General features: G+C 65.5%; 1 protein-coding gene across 1 annotated transcript; it reads left to right on the forward strand.

Moving 5' to 3' along the window:
- Window positions 1-1,505: 1,505 nt before the first annotated feature.
- RBBP8NL (RBBP8 N-terminal like) lies at window positions 1,506-16,448 on the forward strand. Its single transcript, XM_087853445.1, has 14 exons — window positions 1,506-1,635; window positions 7,215-7,360; window positions 8,353-8,395; window positions 8,948-9,043; window positions 9,349-9,461; window positions 9,979-10,051; window positions 10,403-10,533; window positions 10,691-10,773; window positions 10,957-11,123; window positions 11,550-12,264; window positions 12,534-12,666; window positions 13,140-13,210; window positions 13,309-13,438; window positions 15,121-16,448. The coding sequence occupies exons 2-14, from the start codon at window positions 7,300-7,302 to the stop codon at window positions 15,249-15,251; spliced, it is 1,947 nt and encodes a 648-aa protein (XP_087709571.1). The 5' UTR covers window positions 1,506-1,635; window positions 7,215-7,299; the 3' UTR covers window positions 15,252-16,448.

The raw sequence follows: 16,448 nt of genomic DNA on the forward strand, positions 1-16,448 counted from the left end.
GGCTCAGAGAGGTTGGGTAGCTGGCCCCAGGGGCAGAGTCGGGATTCAAACCCGGCTGAGGCAGGAGGACGGGGAACAGGACACGGGCTGACCCTGACCAGTTTGAGGGTCAGCGGTGCTGGGGGAGAGGGTTTGATCTGCCCCCGTCTCTGCCCTCCCCATGGGGCCCCCCCACCCCAGCACACGCATGCAAAGTCATGACACGCGTCCACATGACTACACCTCCCACTGCACACGCGGTGCCCCCAGCCGCACACGATGAGAATGCACCCAGATACGTACACTCGTGCAGGTGAACGCACACAACTCTCTGAGCCGTGAGCAAACGCACACCCTCAGGCACCAAAGGCAGGAAGACTCAGACACGGGCATCCCAATAGTCCCCACACATCAGACCGCACCCCCACTCCCACGTCCACTCCCTCGTGCGCAGACCCACCTGGCACGCACACACCACAAGGGGCACAGACGGGAAGGGGCAGGGGGCAGGCCTCGTGCAAGAGGCCTTCTCGAAGCCCCAGGGCCTGGCCACGGCGGCCAACAGGGGCCTCAACAGGGAGCAGGAAGTGCCTCCCAGGAAGGACCTCACCAGCTCTACTGGCCTGGAGCCCGGGGCCTCCTCCTCGGAGCCCTGAGCTCTCCCTGGAGTCACTAGGGTGCCCTTGGGGGAGGCTCAGTGCTCCTGTGTGGCTCTGAGGATGTGGGAAGGAGGTATGGGGAGGAGAGCTTGAGGGTTCATGGCAAGAGGGCTGTGGTGGGTTGGGGGCAAGGGAGCATGAGAGTGGGGCACACATGGAGGGAGAGCGAGGGGGGCGCAGAACAAGGGGTGCAGGGGGCAGCATCATGGGGCAGCTGCAGCCCTCAGAGGCTAGATGGTTTCTGCAGGAGTGCAGACCGCAACATCCCAGCGAAGAGAAGCAACAGCGCCTGGCTCCTCCCACAGCTCGGCAGCCCTCCCTGGACCCAGCCCCACTGGGCGCCCCCAGCCTGCCCTGAGACCCAGAGATGCTCCCGATCTGGGCCCTCCCGCCCTCTGGGAGAGGTTTTCCAGACCCAGTAGGGACGCTTCCAACCACAGCTCTGGATTTCCATCTCCTGAGCTCTCATGGGAACACATCTGCTCTCATCGGCCCCGCTGCACGGACAGGGAAACTGAGGCCAGAAAGGTCAGCCCATGCTGAGCCAGGATGTGAGGCAAGAGGGCCACTGCAGGCCTCTGCCCTGAGGAGACAAGACTAGCGGGTCTGCTGCCCTGGCCTGCCCTGTGCCCCCTCACCCCTGCCACCCTCCCCATGGGGCCCTCAAGTCCCCGGCCCCTGGACTAGTTAACTGGCCAGGCTCGGACCAGAGGCACAGGCCACTTGGTGATTATGGGGAAACAATCCCCGGTCTGTGTGGGTTCAGCCCCGACCCGTTTGGCCACTTTCTGTGTGAAGGCAGAACCCGTTGGGCAGCTTTGGGCCCGCTCTGCCTCCTTTCTGCTCCTGGCTGAGAGAACTAAAAACCTGTCAAGCGGGTTTGGCCAAAATTGTGTCTTGTTGCCCGTGCAAGTTCACGCACTGCTCACTTCTGTCTCCCTCAGGTGGGGAGCACTCGGCTCACGAGGTCGCGGAGGTCGCTGCCGTGAGGGTCCATGTGAGTACCCGGGGACCCCGGGGCTGGCAGCTCCAACCACCAGGAGGGGAGAGAGGAGGGGGACAGGGGTCCCTGGGGGGTGCTTGCCAGGAAGGCAGGAGCCCCAGCCCCTGCTCGCTGAGCAGGAGGCGGGGGTCAGCAGACTGGCTGAGAGGCACAGCCACCTGCCCCAGGGCACCCCGGTCCAGGGTCTCAGCCTCAATGGGTTTCCTGGGCAGAGGGTCGGGGTGCAGAAAGGCCGTGCCGGGCCTGACAGCACCGCACCAGGAAGTTGTCATCCGGGGAAGCTCCAGGGGCACCGGGAATGGGCCGGTGGCCAGGCACTCCATCCCGGACCTGCCCCACTGCCTAGACCCTCGCAGGGCAAAGGGGTGAGGCCACGGGAGTGAGGGGAGTGCACAGTGCAGCCGCCCCAACTCAGTGCTGGGCACCGTGGGACCCTCGGCTGCCCCCGCTCGGTGTCCCCAGAAAGACAAACAGGGACGCGGGTCCTGCTCAGCCCCCCCGGCCAGGCCTCAGGGTGGAAGCAGTGAGGGCACAGCCACGGAGGGCCAGCCCATCCTCAAGGAGTCAGGTTGCAGCTACCTGAGCCGCCAAGCAAGCGCACACCTGCTTTGCTCCTCTGTGCGTGTGCGCACGTGTACGTGGATACACAACAACATGTGCGTTTGCGCATGTGTGCACGCGCGTGTGCCGCCCTCCCTGGGCCTGTGCGGGGCTGAGTGCGCGGCCGAGGAGGTGACGGAGGATGCCACACGTGTGTGTGGCGTCTCTTGGTTGGGGTGCACACCGACGTGTGTGAGGACTCTCTTAGGACGCTGCTGCCTCCCTGGGTGTGTCATGGGTCCGCGTGTCCGGCAGCGTTAGAACCCACCCCAGCAGTGACACCCGTCTGCACGTGAACTAGCCCCGGAGTTGCTAGGAGGCCCTGGCTGTGCCCATGGCAAGCTGGCGACCATGAAGAGGTGATGTTGCTCTGAGCCTCAGTTTCCCCATCTGGGAAATGGGGTTGTCATAGTAACTTCGTGGTGAGCGTGAGATCTGGGGAGCAGGTGCACATGACGCTCCCGTCAGGTGGCTGGCACCCAGGGCTCCCAAGCTGGCCCCTGACCCCCAGCGGCCTGTCCACGTGCAAGGAGTCCTGACGGCCCAGGTGCTGCGGACCTCCACTGTCTGTTTTAGGGACGGGGACATGGAGGCACAACCAGGCACATGACTTGGCCAGAGTTGCGGTGGAAGGGTTGCCCATCGCCAGAGCCCCCCGCAAGAGGGTAGAGGGAGACCCTGGAGCGTCTCAGCTGCCTTGAGGCTAGCTCGCACAGAGCACGCCGTGCCCAGCGCGGACTGGACGCTCAGGAGCAGCGGTCATCGCTACTTTGACGGCTGTGTCGTCGTTGTTTTACGGGTGGGTGGAGAGACAGACAAGAGCGACCTCAGAGAAGGAGCAGCGTCGGGGGCAGGGGACCTACCTGTCCTGCACCCGAGGGGCCTGGTGGAGCAGGGGCGGCCCCAACAAGGGGAGCAGGCCAGGGGCTGAGGAGCCCCGCTCTCACACGCTCCGACAGCAGAGGAGCCCAGGGGCCGGGCTGGCCCGGGAGCAGGGCAAGAACCCGCATGCATCGCTGTGGGCTTTGCCGCTCAGCCTGTGAGCTGCACTATGAGGAACCTGGGGCCGCGTGAGAGGGCGGTGCTTGAGGAGGGACCGCAGGCAGGGGACACGGGGGTCTCCGTCTGCACTTAGCCGAGCACTCGGCCTGCCAGGCTCCTGGCTGAGCACTCATCACCTAGGCACGCGTCACCTGGAAAGGCATCATCTGGACCCGCATCACTTGATAGAAAGCAGCCATGTAACAGCCAGCTGTGGGGCGGGTGGTATTACCCCCCAGTGAGGAAACTGAGACCCAGGGAGGTGAAGCCCTTGCCCAGGTCACACAGAGGATAGAGGCAGGATGGGGACCGAAGCCAGGGCTGTGACCCAGGACGCCTCTGCCCAGGGTAGGTGGGGATGCACAGGGCCATGGCCGTGGCTGACCCGTCTGCCCTTCCTCCCATCTGCTCCCCCCGGGGACTCAGCCCCAGCAGAGACCTTCCAGGCTGGGCGTCCAGGGTGGGAGGGCTGGGCTACCTCTGGGCCTGTCTGGGGGTCCTAAGGAGCAGAGCTCAGGCCTCTCTCCCCAGCTGCACCCCAGCCACCCAGGCCCAGAGGTAGCCTCCTAGCTCCGGAGCCCTGCAGCGGCTCCCCATGCTAGCCCCACTGCCGCCCCCGTAAGCCCCCTGGACCTTGGCTTCCCAGAACCCCTAAGGCCCCACAGCTGCTCTCAGCACTCCCAGCAAACACAGAGCAGCCTACCGGGGAGACCTGGCCCGCGGAGCCTCTATGGGAGGCCATACACGCTACCACAGCCTCGGCTCCTCTTGCCCAAAGTACCAGAGGTTGCGGACTTCACCCCCCTGCCTCCCTTCACCTCCACCCCTTGCTGGGACTCCCCTCACACTCCAGGAGACTGGAGGCTGGGACAGGGTTCTGCCCCAGAAGACACTCTGTCTCCTTTGCCTTGGCCAATGCATTTCTGTCACCTGAGCACCCGGGGAAGTCTCACCATCCCCATGGCACCGTCTCCCATGGACTGGACGGCTCTGGGCCTCCGCAGGAGGTGAGAGGAGAGGCTGCCCCCATGATGCACCCCTTCTGGCTCTGCTTCCAGCCACCAGGCGTTCCTGCCCAGTGTCCTTGCTGTCCCCTGCTGCTCCTGTGTCCCTGCTGTTCCCCTGCCCAGCATGCAGGAGAGTGTCTCCTCCTGTCCTCAGACACCCCAAGAGGAGCAGCCAGGTGGGGCCCGAGGGGGCTTGGGGTGCAGAAGGGGCCCGAGGGTAGGGGGAAGAGCCCAGCAGCCCAGCCTGCACACCCTAGCACTGTCATCGGGAACAGTGCCCACCTCCCGCTCAGACTCAGAGCCCGCACTGGCCTCTCCCAGACCTACGGCTCCGTCGGCTTCTTGGACGGCTCATTTACGGGCCGGGGGGAGAGCTGCTTGCCTGGCGGGTCGGGGTGGGATTCCCAGCCCTGCAGCCCAGCCGCTGCCCGGCCCTCCTCGCCCTGCCTGCCCCAGCCAGAGCCTCCAGGGGCCTCTGCTCACTGCCTTAGCTCCCAGGGTCCTGCCACGAGATGAACAACACCGCAGGCAGCGTGTCAGGGCCGCGGGGAACTCGTCTCTGGTCCGTGCAGGGCAGGGGCACAGAGTCTGCAGACCCCAGCGCGAGTTCAAACCCCGGGTCCCACTTCCCACGGGGTGGCTGGGGAATACGACACTACCTCTTTGGGCCTCGGTTTCCCCATTTGGAGAGCAGGCTCCTCCCAGCGTGGCCGGGGTTAGACAGGCTATAAAGGAAGGGACGGCAGGCATCGCGCTTGGCAATGGGGCCGGGCCTATGACTTATACCCACTCGAGCTCTGGTCTCTCCCAACCCCTAGAATTTAGGGTCTGGCCCCCTAACCTGCAAGGATGTCCCTCATTGGGTGAGCGTCAGCTCCTGACCTCGGGGTGTGGGACGCTCCTGACCCCTCGCCGCTCAGCGCACAGCCTCCCAGCAGCCAGCCCCAGGCCCCCGGCCATCACTTGGGAGTGGCCCAGAGCCGGGGCGGGTCCTCAGAACACGTTAGGGAGCCCCACCTTCCCACCACACCCCAGCCAGCCCTGCCCAGCTGGCTCCCACAGCCACTGCAGGACCTCATTCTGTCCTCCGGCCAATGCTTCCCGGTGCTCTGAGCTCGACCCCAGGCGCACAGAGCCTGCTGAGAGCCAGACTCCGCCGTCCAGTCTCCCTCGGGCGGCTCCGGAAGCCCCGGCTGGCCCCGACCGGCCCCGACCTGTGGCTTCTCCTGGAGCCACGGGGTCTGCTCCCCTCAGTCAGGGACGCCCCCCAGTCCCGCACCCAGAGTGACCACCACCCCAGCTCCCAAGAGCCCAGAGCGTCATGCCTCTGCCACGCTCCATGTGCATGAACCCCACATCAGGCCGGCTCCCACCGCGGGGTGCCACGGCGTCTGGCCCCTGAGGGCAGGGAGTGGCCATTCCTCCCAGCAGAGGCCACTGGCCGTGGTGTGTGGGGGTTCCCAGTTCGGGGCTGTTCCTCGGTGCTGCTACAAACTCGTGTGCTGTGTGTCTTCCGTGTACACTGAAATTCAGATGAGACACTGTTACCTTGGGCAGCCACGGCAAGAACTTGGGCCCAGGCGGGACTGATGGGGCCACGGGCAGGTGTGAGCAGAGGTCTTCGGGGGCCTGCATCACGGCTGGGCTGAGACTGTGTCCTCAAGGAACGGGGTGGCGTGGGCCCCGGCGGGTGTGGCGAGGAGGGAAGGGTGAGGTCTGGGTGGACGTAGGAGGCAAGCCAACAGTCACTGCTGACCGGTGGGTGTGGGACGCCAGCAGGCGAGGGGTAGGAGGTCAGGAGCTCAGCCGCCTATTGGCAGGGCCCAGCCGACCCCCGGGCTCCTCGGGCTGAGGACCAGGAGGGGCTGCCTCCCCTGGCCTGGTGGTGAGATCCAGAGAGGAAGAGGCAGGCTCTGGCCCCAGGTGGGCCAGGACAAGACCCACTCTGTTCTTTGAGAGACTCAGAGCATGGGGCCCTGCTCCGCACAGCGCCAGCCCCGCCGTGGGGCCGGAGGGCTTCGGCTCAGCCTCGCTAAACGCAGGCCAGCGTCAGCATGAGCACCACGATTACTCAGACCCAAGGCGAACACGGCAAAGGAATGCTGGGGCCTCGGCGCCACGCACCACCCACAGAGCACACACGTACACACGCGTGCGCACGCTCACGCCACCCCTGCAGCACACACATAGCGCATGCACGCTCGCCCCCGGCACGCCACCCGGCCCAGGACAGCACGCGGCCCGAGCAAATGGCAGCCCGCTGCAGAGGTCTGGGCGTGGTGGCCAGCACCCACCCCAGTGAGGGCAGCATCCCTCCTCTCCCAGAAGGAGCTGGAACGGAGACTTTCCCAGAAGGGCTCTGCGTCTTGCAAGCAGCTCAGGTTCACAGAGCACGTCATGGGTGCTGGAGCCAATGCAGGCCAGGCCTGGCCTGGCCTCCTGCCCCATGGCCCAGCCTCCCAGGCCTGGGGCCAGTCTGTGGCCACAGGGACAGTGGCAGGGGAGGGGAGGGAGTGGGGACCCACAGCCCTGTGAGCTCACTCCTCCCAACTGGCTGCCTGCCTGAGACCTCTCCAGGCTGGCAGAGTCTCAGAAAGGCCTGGAAGGAAGTGAGGGCCAGGGTGCCCAGGGCTCGGGCCTCCGGGTCCCTTAATCCCAGTCTCAGGCAGTGGACCTCAGGGTGTGTAGGACCCAACTAGGTGCCTCTGAGGACCTGTGGGGAGGAGGGGGATGGGGTCAGCAATCAGTGCCCCTCTGCAGAGGGGTTCCTGCCCCCTCCTTGGGCCTCTCACTACGGGGCCCGCCTCCTTGAGCAGATGAGGCTGGTGTGTGTGTTTCTGTAGAACGGTATCTGCACGTGTATCCACATGGGGCCCCAGACCCTTCCCAAGCCAACATGACCTCTCCCCTCTTCCTCCTCTCCAGGCTGGGAACAGAGGGGCCGTAGAGGCCGAGAGGCCGTCGCTGTACCCTGAGCAAGGAGGGGTCTGGGCCAGAGCCGTTGGGAGCCATGGAGAGCTTCACGGAGTCACTCAACAGGCTGAAGGAGGTCCACGAGAAGGAGGTCCGAGGTGAGTGTCATGGGGATGGGTGGGCCAGGTCAGCGTGCTCCTACAGGTCACCTCCAACTCTTGCCAGACCTGGGGATCCTGCCTTCCAGGCCCGGACAGGGAGTCCCAACCCAGAGTCCAAAGCTTCCACGTATCGGCATCCCTGAGTGGGGCCCTGGGGGGTCTTCTCCTGAAGGGTCAGCTGACAGGGAGCAGAAATAATACCATGCCCCCAGTGGAGAGCCAAAAGCTTGGGCAGAGAAGGGCCCCTCGCCCAGGGCGGGGCAGGGGGTGCTCAGCGTCCCACAGAAGTGTCATCGCCCACCTCCAGGAAAGGGAGCTCATGGCTCTGGATGCCTGTCCAGAGCATTCCAGGGTTTTGAGCTGAAATCCCTTTGCTTACCTGCAGGACCCCCAGGCCAAGCTCTGCTGCGGCCCATACACCTGCCCTTTCCACCCCCTAACCGCAGGGCTGGAGCCACCCCGCTGCCCTCACTCCAGCGCCAGCCAGACCCTCCCAAGACCTTTCCCCAGCACTGACACACCACCCTGAGGGCCCAAGGGCCTGGATCCCCTCCCCAGCGACCTGGCGATGCGGGGGGCTCTGTGGGCCAGCAGGCCCAAGTCAGACTGCAACCAGAGGGCAACCTCTTACTGGGGTTTTCCCAAAGATCCTGCTTTATTTCAACACTGGCTGTGCCCCCCCAAAAACACACCTCCGGGACTTGGCCAAGTGGTTGGTCACTCCCAGCGTCAGGGTCCCTCCCAACCTCCAGGCAGTCCCCAGAGCCAGAGACCCCAAGGGGTCCCAGGCAGCCATGAGACTGGATGGAAGCTGCCAGCAGGTGCAGAGTGGGAGCCCAACAGGCGGGGCGGCCTTAGGGAGCAGTGAGGGGGTCCAGGCAGGCAGCGGGGGTCTACGGAGAGCCCTGCCTGACAGCCAGAGACAGGAGGACCCCTGGGTTCTGCTGTGTGACCTTGCCTGACCCCCACCCCTTTCCTTACTCCTCCAGGTCTGCAGAATAAGCTTCTGGAGCTGAACTCAGAGAGGTGCCGGTGAGTCAGGACAGACCCGGGCCCAGCGGGAAACCGATGAGAAAGACAGTGGCCATAGGCCAGGGCACTAACCCTGCCATCATCCAGTGATGCAGGGGGGAGTCTCAGGCTCAGCGTGGGGGGTTGGGCGGAGTCACCGTGCAAGGCCATGCCTCCGGGAGCAGGTGCAGCCAGGACTGCACCCTCCAAGCCCACCCGAGCGAACGGGGACTCTCCAGTCGGTGGGCAAGCCGCACCCGCTCCGGGCACCCGGGCTGCCAGCAGTGATCCGTAGGAATGCTGCTTGGGAGACCCCAAGGCCCGTGGGGCGGCTCCTCACATCCCCGTTTCACTACGGGGCTGCAGTTCTGTAATGCGGCGAGGGGCGCGTGCACTCGGCCGGCCACACTCCCGTCTGGGCTGATGGGCTCAGCACGGCCCTTGCAAGGAAGTCCCCGCAGCGGGTGCACCCAACAGGACCCGGCCGGGACCTACCCCGGGGGCGGGGCCAGCCCGGACACCGCGTGGGGCTCCCGGGCAGAGCAGAACCCCCACCTCGGCTCGTCCCCACAGGGACGCCCAGAGGGTCGAGGAGCTCTGCGCCAAGAACCATCACCTCAGGGAGCAGCACAAGGCGCTGAAGGAGAACGTGCGCATGCTGGAGAACAGGTGCGCTGTGGACGGGGGTGGGGCGGGCTGGGGAAGGGGGCATTCGGGAAGGTCTGGGGCGAACTAAACCGGGCAGGGGTCTCCACGGCAGGACTCCCAGAGCCTTGCGTCAAGTGCATTTGCAAGGCTCCTTCCCAAACTCAGCAGAACATGGAGCACTTAGCCCACAGGGTAGGGGTGGGGTGGGGCTTCCACAGTTTGGGAATCGCAGGGGCTCATCTTGGGAGCAGGGCGGTGAGGGTCCCAGCCCCTCTGGGGGCCTCAGTCTCCCTCCTCAGAGCGGCCTCTCACCCCCGCCCCCACAGGCTGCGGGCTGGCCTGTGTGACCGCTGCATGGTCACCCAGGAGCTGGCCAGGAAGAAGCAGCAGGAGTTCGAGAACTCCCTCCTCCAGAGCCTGCAGCACGTCTTCATCCTCAGTGAGCCCCGCCCCCTGTCGCCCTGCACCTCGGTGTCCCCTCCTGTGGGGGTCCAGTGACCCCCAGGACCTGCTCAGCCTGACATGGGGTCTCGGGGAAACAGACAATGGTACAAAGCCCCAGCCAGCCCCAGCATGTCCCTCTGCGGTCAGCCACCTGGGCTGGGGGTGCCCCTGCCCTCAGGACCCCCAACCCCTCCTCCCTGTAACGAGATGGTCCCACAGAGCCCGGAGGTCCCACCTGCCGATGAGGAGCAGAAGCACAAGCCCCCTTTCCCTTGGGGGACGCCCCAGACAAGCTGGGTGCCGGGGGCAGGGGTGGGCTCCCACCACCTTTTATGGCCTCCAGCCTGGTGCCTTTCGCTCAGTAGCCTCACCCATCCACTCATGCCGCCACCGCCAGCAAGCCCCAGGCCAAGTGCTGGTGGCCCAGCTGGGGACAGGTCACGGAGGGGGACTTCCCTGCCCCTGCCCAGCCTCCCCTCCCCCCGTCCTTCACTAATCGGTGCCTTTTGCAGCCAACGAGTTACACCGGCTGCAGGGGGAGAACGAGACGTTGAAGGAGGAGGTGAAGCGGCTTCGGGGCCCGCGGTGAGTGGGGAGGGCCAACAGCCTCAGTCCCCAGGGCCCTCCCCACGGCAGGCCCCCAGCACATGGCGCTGAGAGCAGGCTGCAGAACCATGGCGGGGGGGTCCCCTGGCTCCACAGCAGCTGACTCCAGAGACTCCCCGGGGACACTGGTATCTGAGAGAAGCCGGCCCTGCGGCATGAGCCACTGATGGTGGAGCCCCAGGCAACGTCCAGTGAGGGCTCCTTCCTGGTCACCTGAGTGTCCCCACAGGGCTGGCCTGGCCCCCAGGAGGGAGCCCTGGCCTTTCTGATTGTCTCTGGGGGCGCGGCCCTCGTTCACCCTCCCTGTCTTTGCCTCCCCTCTGGAGTCAGGCTCAAGCCCCAATACAGGGAGGGTGCCTCGGACCCCCCCTCACCCCTACTACTCCCCTCCCCGGGCGCTCGGAAGGCCATCACGGAGAAGACCCTGGGAGGCCACGAGGAGGCCGAGGACGACCATCCAGGTGCGAGTCCCCAGAGAGAAGCTGCTTTGAGGGACAAGAGACCAGAAAGCTGGGCGCAGAGGAGCCTGGAGCCCTCGGGGAGGGGGGGGTTTGGGCTGAGCCGCCCACCCTCTAAGGGCCTTCTGATCTGCCCTGCCCACCGCTCCTCCTCCCACAGAAAAGTCTACGGGGTACAGGACATCTCCAGTAGCCAAAATCTCCCCGAGTGCCAACCTGCCTGAGACACGGGCTCCGGACATGGTGAGGACTCCTTTCTGCCGAGCAGCACCGGGTGGGAGGCTGGCAGCTGGCGGCCCTGATCTGTGCCTCGCAGGGATCACCGGGTGGAGGCGAGGCTCGGGGTGGGGGGAGGGGGGGTGGCCTGCCCAAAGTCGCAGAGAGAACGGGGGAGAGGGCAGCAGCTGACCCGTCTGCCCCGTGCAGAGCCCCCAGCGAATCTCCAACCAGCTGCACGGGACCATCGCCGTGGTGCGGCCGGGCTCCCAGGCCTGCTCTGCTGACCGGGGCTCTACCAACGGGACACCCCCACTGCCACTGACCAGGAGCAGCCCGCCCAGCCCACCCTATGAGCACAGCCTCCCCCTGGACAGGTGAGGCCCCACCCACTGCTGCCACCAGGAGCAGCACCAGCCTAGCACCCGGTCTCCGAGTCCAGTCCCACCTTTCCCGAGGGGCCAGGGTCGGGCGGTGTGGGAGCAGCAGATGGGGACTGAGGCCCAGGAACCCGTGTCAGAAGGAGTCTAAGACCATCCTCCGAGTCTGAGAGCAGCATACACAGGTAAGTCGCGGACACGCAGGTAGCCCAGGCCCCGAGGAAAGATCTCCGTGCACAGTACCCCCTCAGAGCCCCAGGCCCCGGGTCACCTCTGGCCCCTCCACAACCGTCCACATGGGCCTACCCCTCTCTGCGACCTGCCTTGTGACCAGGGGCAGCTCGTCTCTGGGCCCCAGGCCCTCACCTGTGAAACAGGGGCTAACCCAGGGCCACAGGAATTGGGCTTCTCCTCATCCTGCAGCTTCGTGCGGGCCTCCCGGGCCCCTGTCACAGCCTATGAGTCCCTGAAGCGCTCCCTCCAGGCTGACCGCCTCTGCCTCCTGAACCGTCACCTGTCTCTGCATCTTCAGAGCCCGCACTGCAGCCCCCAAGTCCCCGCCGCAGCCCCCAGTGGCCCCCGGCCCCAAAGCCTGAAGGCTGGGGAGGCAGAGGCCTGGGAGGAGCCGGTGGGCCTGCTGGGGCTGCCGGGGGCCCTGGTGGACGTACGAGACCCTCGGCTGGAAGGTGCGCTGCACCTGCTCCTGGCCCAGCAGCTGCGGACACAGGGGCGGCCGGGCAGTGCCAGGCTGAGGGGCCCGCCCACACTGGGGGGGACCCCACCCTCCCCACCAGTCAGCTCTGACTCAGAAGGCCCCCAGGGCGAGGCAGCTGGGGCAGCCCTCTCTGGAGGAGGGCACACACGGCCCACAGGCGCGGGCAGCCCCAGGGGAAAAGAAGCCACGGCCACACAGGACTATGTCCCAGACAAGCCCCTGGACCTCTCTGAGCGGGGCCGGGGCCGGGATGCCCCCAAGCCTCCTGACCGGTCGAGGTCCCTCAGCCCCCCAAGTGCCCACACTCCCAGCCCGGAGCCACCCCAGGGAGTGGAGCCACCTGCCCAGTCTGGACCCTGGGGACTCAGTAATGGCACCACAGGAGCCAGGGCTCCGGAGCCAGAGGAGCCCACCACTCCTGCGGTAAGGGGCCCACCCCTGCTCTTGGCCTCCACATGCCCCCAGCCCAGGTCAGCATCCCGCCGGGGCCCAGGCTGCGCTCCTCCGTCTGCGCCATCAGGCCGGTCACCCGTGAGAAAGCCTGGCGCCTGACATGCACTAGAGGGGAGATGGCTAACCCTCCAGTGGCAGCCCCGGGCACAGCCAGAGTCTCACAGGCCGTTCCCAACACTGGGCTGGGGGCAGGGCAGTTGCCCCAAATGAATTTAAGCCACTTACTTGCTTCCCCCCAGGATCCCCCCCAACCTCTAACAGGGCCCCACCGAAACATGCCCTCTCCAGGCGGGACGGGAGCTGAGGTGAGAGGGAGGCCAAAACCTCCCGCTGACCCACACGGGCAGGATGCTGATGGCCCCCCAGGTAAGGGTGAGAAACTGGGGTCCTGAGAACCCAGGAAGTGGTGTCATAGTGGGAAGGGAGGGGCAGTGGTCAGCATCAGCTGGGGGGGGGGGGTGTCTGTCTTAGGGCCCAGCTCAGTCCCCTGGGCTGCCCAGCCAAACCCTGGGTCTAGGGCTTGGCACCCAGCTGCAGACCCGGAGAAGAGGTAACAGCCCAGGACAGGCACGTCTCCGATCGTAGGTAGTGAAGGGAAGAGCGTCCTAGTCTTTAGGACTTCAGGCCAGGTAGTGAACTCCCTGTCACAGAGCAACCAAGCCTGGGGACAGCCCGGCTGGCGGGGTCGCTGCAGAGGGGATGGGAGATGCTGGAGGGTCACCCAGTCCCTCTGTGCCTCAGTTTCCTTCAGTTGTCACTCCCAGTCTGGTCTGCTAGAAAGGTCTATGCTTCTGCTAGGCTCCAGGGCCCCCAGCCTGGCCTGACCCACACCCTGCGTCCTGCAGAGCTCAGCAAGGCCCAAGTGCAGGGGCTGGAGTCAGACGAGCTGGACGAGTCGGACCCCTCGGACAATGAGGTGGGTCCCCAGCCGCACACTCTGGTGGGGCCGCTGAGCCAGGACTGCCCCAGGCTTGGGGGAAGGTCCTCTCCTGACCACACCCCCACGCCCCTCAGGTGGGCCTGAGCTCCGAGGTGGGGGCCAAGCTGAGCACGCCAGGAGAGGGGCCCAGGTGCTTCTGCACCAAGGAGCGTGGGCAAGGCCTGCCGCAGAAGAGGAAGCGGGCCTCGGGCCCATGGTGCAAAGGTACGGCGGCTGGGGCCTTTGGGGGCAGGGGAGCAGCCAAAGAACCATGCCCCCACCCCACCTTTCTATCTGCTTAGAACCAGAAACCAGCCCTTGAAACTCTCCTGGTGCAGGCCCCTTAAGAGGAGGGACCCAGGTCAGGACAGCATGAATCCTGGCTCTTCTCAGCCTCAGTGTGCAGCCTGAGCCGGTCCGGCCAACCTGAGTCTCAGTTTCCCCCCAGAAAGGGGGCAATGCCAGAGCTAGCATGAGATTTCAGCAGGATAAGGCTGAGGACATTGGTTCTCACCATCTTTGTCATCAGGGCAGAGGGGCCTCCTGGGCCACAAGCAGCCCCCAGGCCTGGGAGCCCTGAAGCCCTGCCGCTCTCCCCATCCCTCGTGGTGGGGGGACTCCCGGCCCCTCCTGTCCACCTTCGAAGAGAAGCGGCTCGGAGGGTGCAGCCCTCTGGGTGTGGAGGTGTCCACTCCCGCTAAGGAGGCATCGGGGCTGCTCGGTTGTTGGCCAAGGGTGGTGCCTGCGGGCTCGTGCCTGTAGGGCAGTGGGAGCAGCGGGCCCTGGCCTGAGGGGAGCAGCACGACCTTGGCATCTGCTCGGGCGCAGATGCAGCTCCACGGGCGCCAGGCGCCTGTGAACACCTGAGCTCGGAATGGATGCCGCCCCAGTGTTTGTGCAGGCGGGCCCACGACAGGCAGGCTGGGCTGCGGCCACCACCATATGCCACTGTTGCCGGGAAAGTGACGGCGGCCGGTGCGTGATGGAGCACCCGGCGGAGGAGGCCAGCACGCCTGTCTTATTCAAGCCGCTTCCTGCTGGGCGTGTCGGGAAACTCTCCTGGTGGCCACAGTGCATAGGGGTGCTGGGGCACCCCCGCCCGGAGCCAAGCCTTCCCCGTCCCCGGTCCTCCCTGCTGGGGCTCCCAAGCAGGTACCCGAACCCTGCAACACACACACCGCTGCTCAGTGAGAACGGGGCCCTGACCCGGCCTGTGGCCAGCACCACCAGCGCCGAGGGCAGCGCCCTGCAGAGGTTCAAGGTGCCAAACAGTAACCACTGCCTGGGGGCTCAGCACCCTGCCCTGGGATGGCCATCGCTGTTTCATAGATGGGAAAACTAGCCCTCAGAGAAGTGAGATGACCTGCCCAAAGTCACAGAGCTGGCACGTGGGGTCAGGATTCCAACTTGACTCTTCTGACCCAGAACTTGAGCTCATTCTGCATCAGAGATGGGCCCAGGGCCCAGCATCTCAGCGGGACCTGCCTGCAAGGGTCCCAAGGACAGACGGCCCTCCCCTATACCCCAGGCCCATGGAGGCACCCCCCAGTGCCTTGGGCATCCTAAGAGCATTCACCCAGAAGCTTGATTTATCCAGAAGGTCCCAGACCTTCAGCAAGGCATCCAGGCACTGGGGCCAGATGGTCTTCAGGGTCACACACCTGCAGAGAGCCCACCCTCCCACCAGGTGCCCACACTCACCCTCCAATCAGACCAGCCCTGCCCCAGTGTCTGCTGCGTCCAGAGACGAGTCAACTCTGCCAGTGCCATCTTGCAAGGGCTCAGCTCCCCTCGCCCAAATCCTGTCCACGGGGCCCTGGGCAAGAACACAGCATCGCAGTGAGCTAGAACAGACTACTGCCAGCCCATGGCTGGGCTCCCACCTAACCTCGGTCCACTCTCCACAGCCTCCAAGAAGCTTCCGCCGGGGAGAAGGAATCCAGGGGAGCCCCTGACAGTGCACGAGGGGCCCGGGAGCCCAAGGCACCCTGAGGACAGCAGCCCTTCACCCAGCAACAGCAGCTGGGAGGAGACTTAGCAGGTTGCTCCCTGGGGAACCACAGCCTGCCCAGACACGGCTCCCCACCCGACCACCAGCCCAGCAGACGGCCCAGCCCAGGGCAGGAGGGGACTGGGTCTTGGCCCGTGGCCACAGGGGCTAGGAAGGCCGAGAGGGGGTCTTTGGCTGGTCGTTTGAACCCCAGCATTCGCTTTCGTGGGGGAAGTAGGGTTCTGGGAGGCAGGGGAGGCGGGGGTCACTCAGGCTCCAGCCCAGGCCCCACCCCGGCTGCTCATAGGCAACCCTTCCTGGGCAGTGCCCCCACCTCTCACCATCGTAGACTCCGCTGGCATCCCTGACTCCCAGGGCCCTGCTGCCTGGCCACTCCTTCCCCGACGGGGCGCGAAGCACGAGCGGTGGTCTCAGGCGCCCCCTTGTGGAGTCCCGCGAACACGCTGGGTGGTGAGGGTGTGGGGCACACCAGCAGAGGTGGGACACCCAGGATCAAAGTTGTCAAAGGCGGCATGTTCGGCATGTTCGGCTGGCAGACTCAGGGGTCAGCTGGGTCTCCACCTGCCTCCGCAGGGGATTCGAGAGGCTCTGGAATGCATCCCGGCCCAGGGAACAAAACCAGCCCCATTTGCAGAGAGTACCTCTGGGGAGGGCGGCAGGGACAGAACAGGAAATGCACATCAGCCCCCACAGGGTCCCCTCCTCCCTGACCATTCTTGAGGCCCTGGCCCCACATCTGCCACTGACGCTGAGCCACCCACAGGGCCCCAGGGTGGCTCTGCCAGGATTGCACCCTTAGTGCTCAGGGATAGCCTGCTCCCTCAACCGTTCTCACTTCCAGAGGGTGTGTCTCAGAGCACCGTCTGTGCAAGGAGCCTAAGCAGGTCCCCAGGCCCCATCCCAGACCCACTGAATCCGGTCTTGGGGGCAGCCCTGCACATGGAGTTTGAGAAATCTGAGAACTGCCCATTGCAAGGCAAAGGCAAGAGACCGGGCGATGACTGGGCTGGGTGAGGCCTGCGGCAAACTGGGAGCACAAGCCAGACCATGGGAGCACCACTCCGCCTTGCTCACTGTGGCCTGCCTGCCGGCCGGCCCAAAAACCAAAGGAACTAAGTTCCCAAGAGGGAGGTGTAGGGGTGTGTATGTGCATATTTGTGTGTGAGTGTGTGTGAAACGTCCTGTTATTAAAAGTTACTTCGATTTTTCTGAAATCAAATAAAA

Source organism: Ursus americanus, chromosome 22, assembly GCF_024610735.1.
Source record: "Ursus americanus isolate L20-20 chromosome 22, mUrsAme1.1.p, whole genome shotgun sequence".
NCBI lineage: Eukaryota > Metazoa > Chordata > Mammalia > Carnivora > Ursidae > Ursus > Ursus americanus.

Coding starts and splice junctions, on each gene's coding strand:
- RBBP8NL (XM_087853445.1), top strand. CDS start 7,300: ATGGAGAGCTTCACGGAGTCACTCAACAGGCTGAAGGAGGTCCACGAG. Junction 10,052..10,402: donor AAGCGGCTTCGGGGCCCGCG/GTGAGTGGGGAG, acceptor CTCTGGAGTCAG/GCTCAAGCCCCAATACAGGG. Junction 11,124..11,549: donor CACAGCCTCCCCCTGGACAG/GTGAGGCCCCAC, acceptor CTCATCCTGCAG/CTTCGTGCGGGCCTCCCGGG.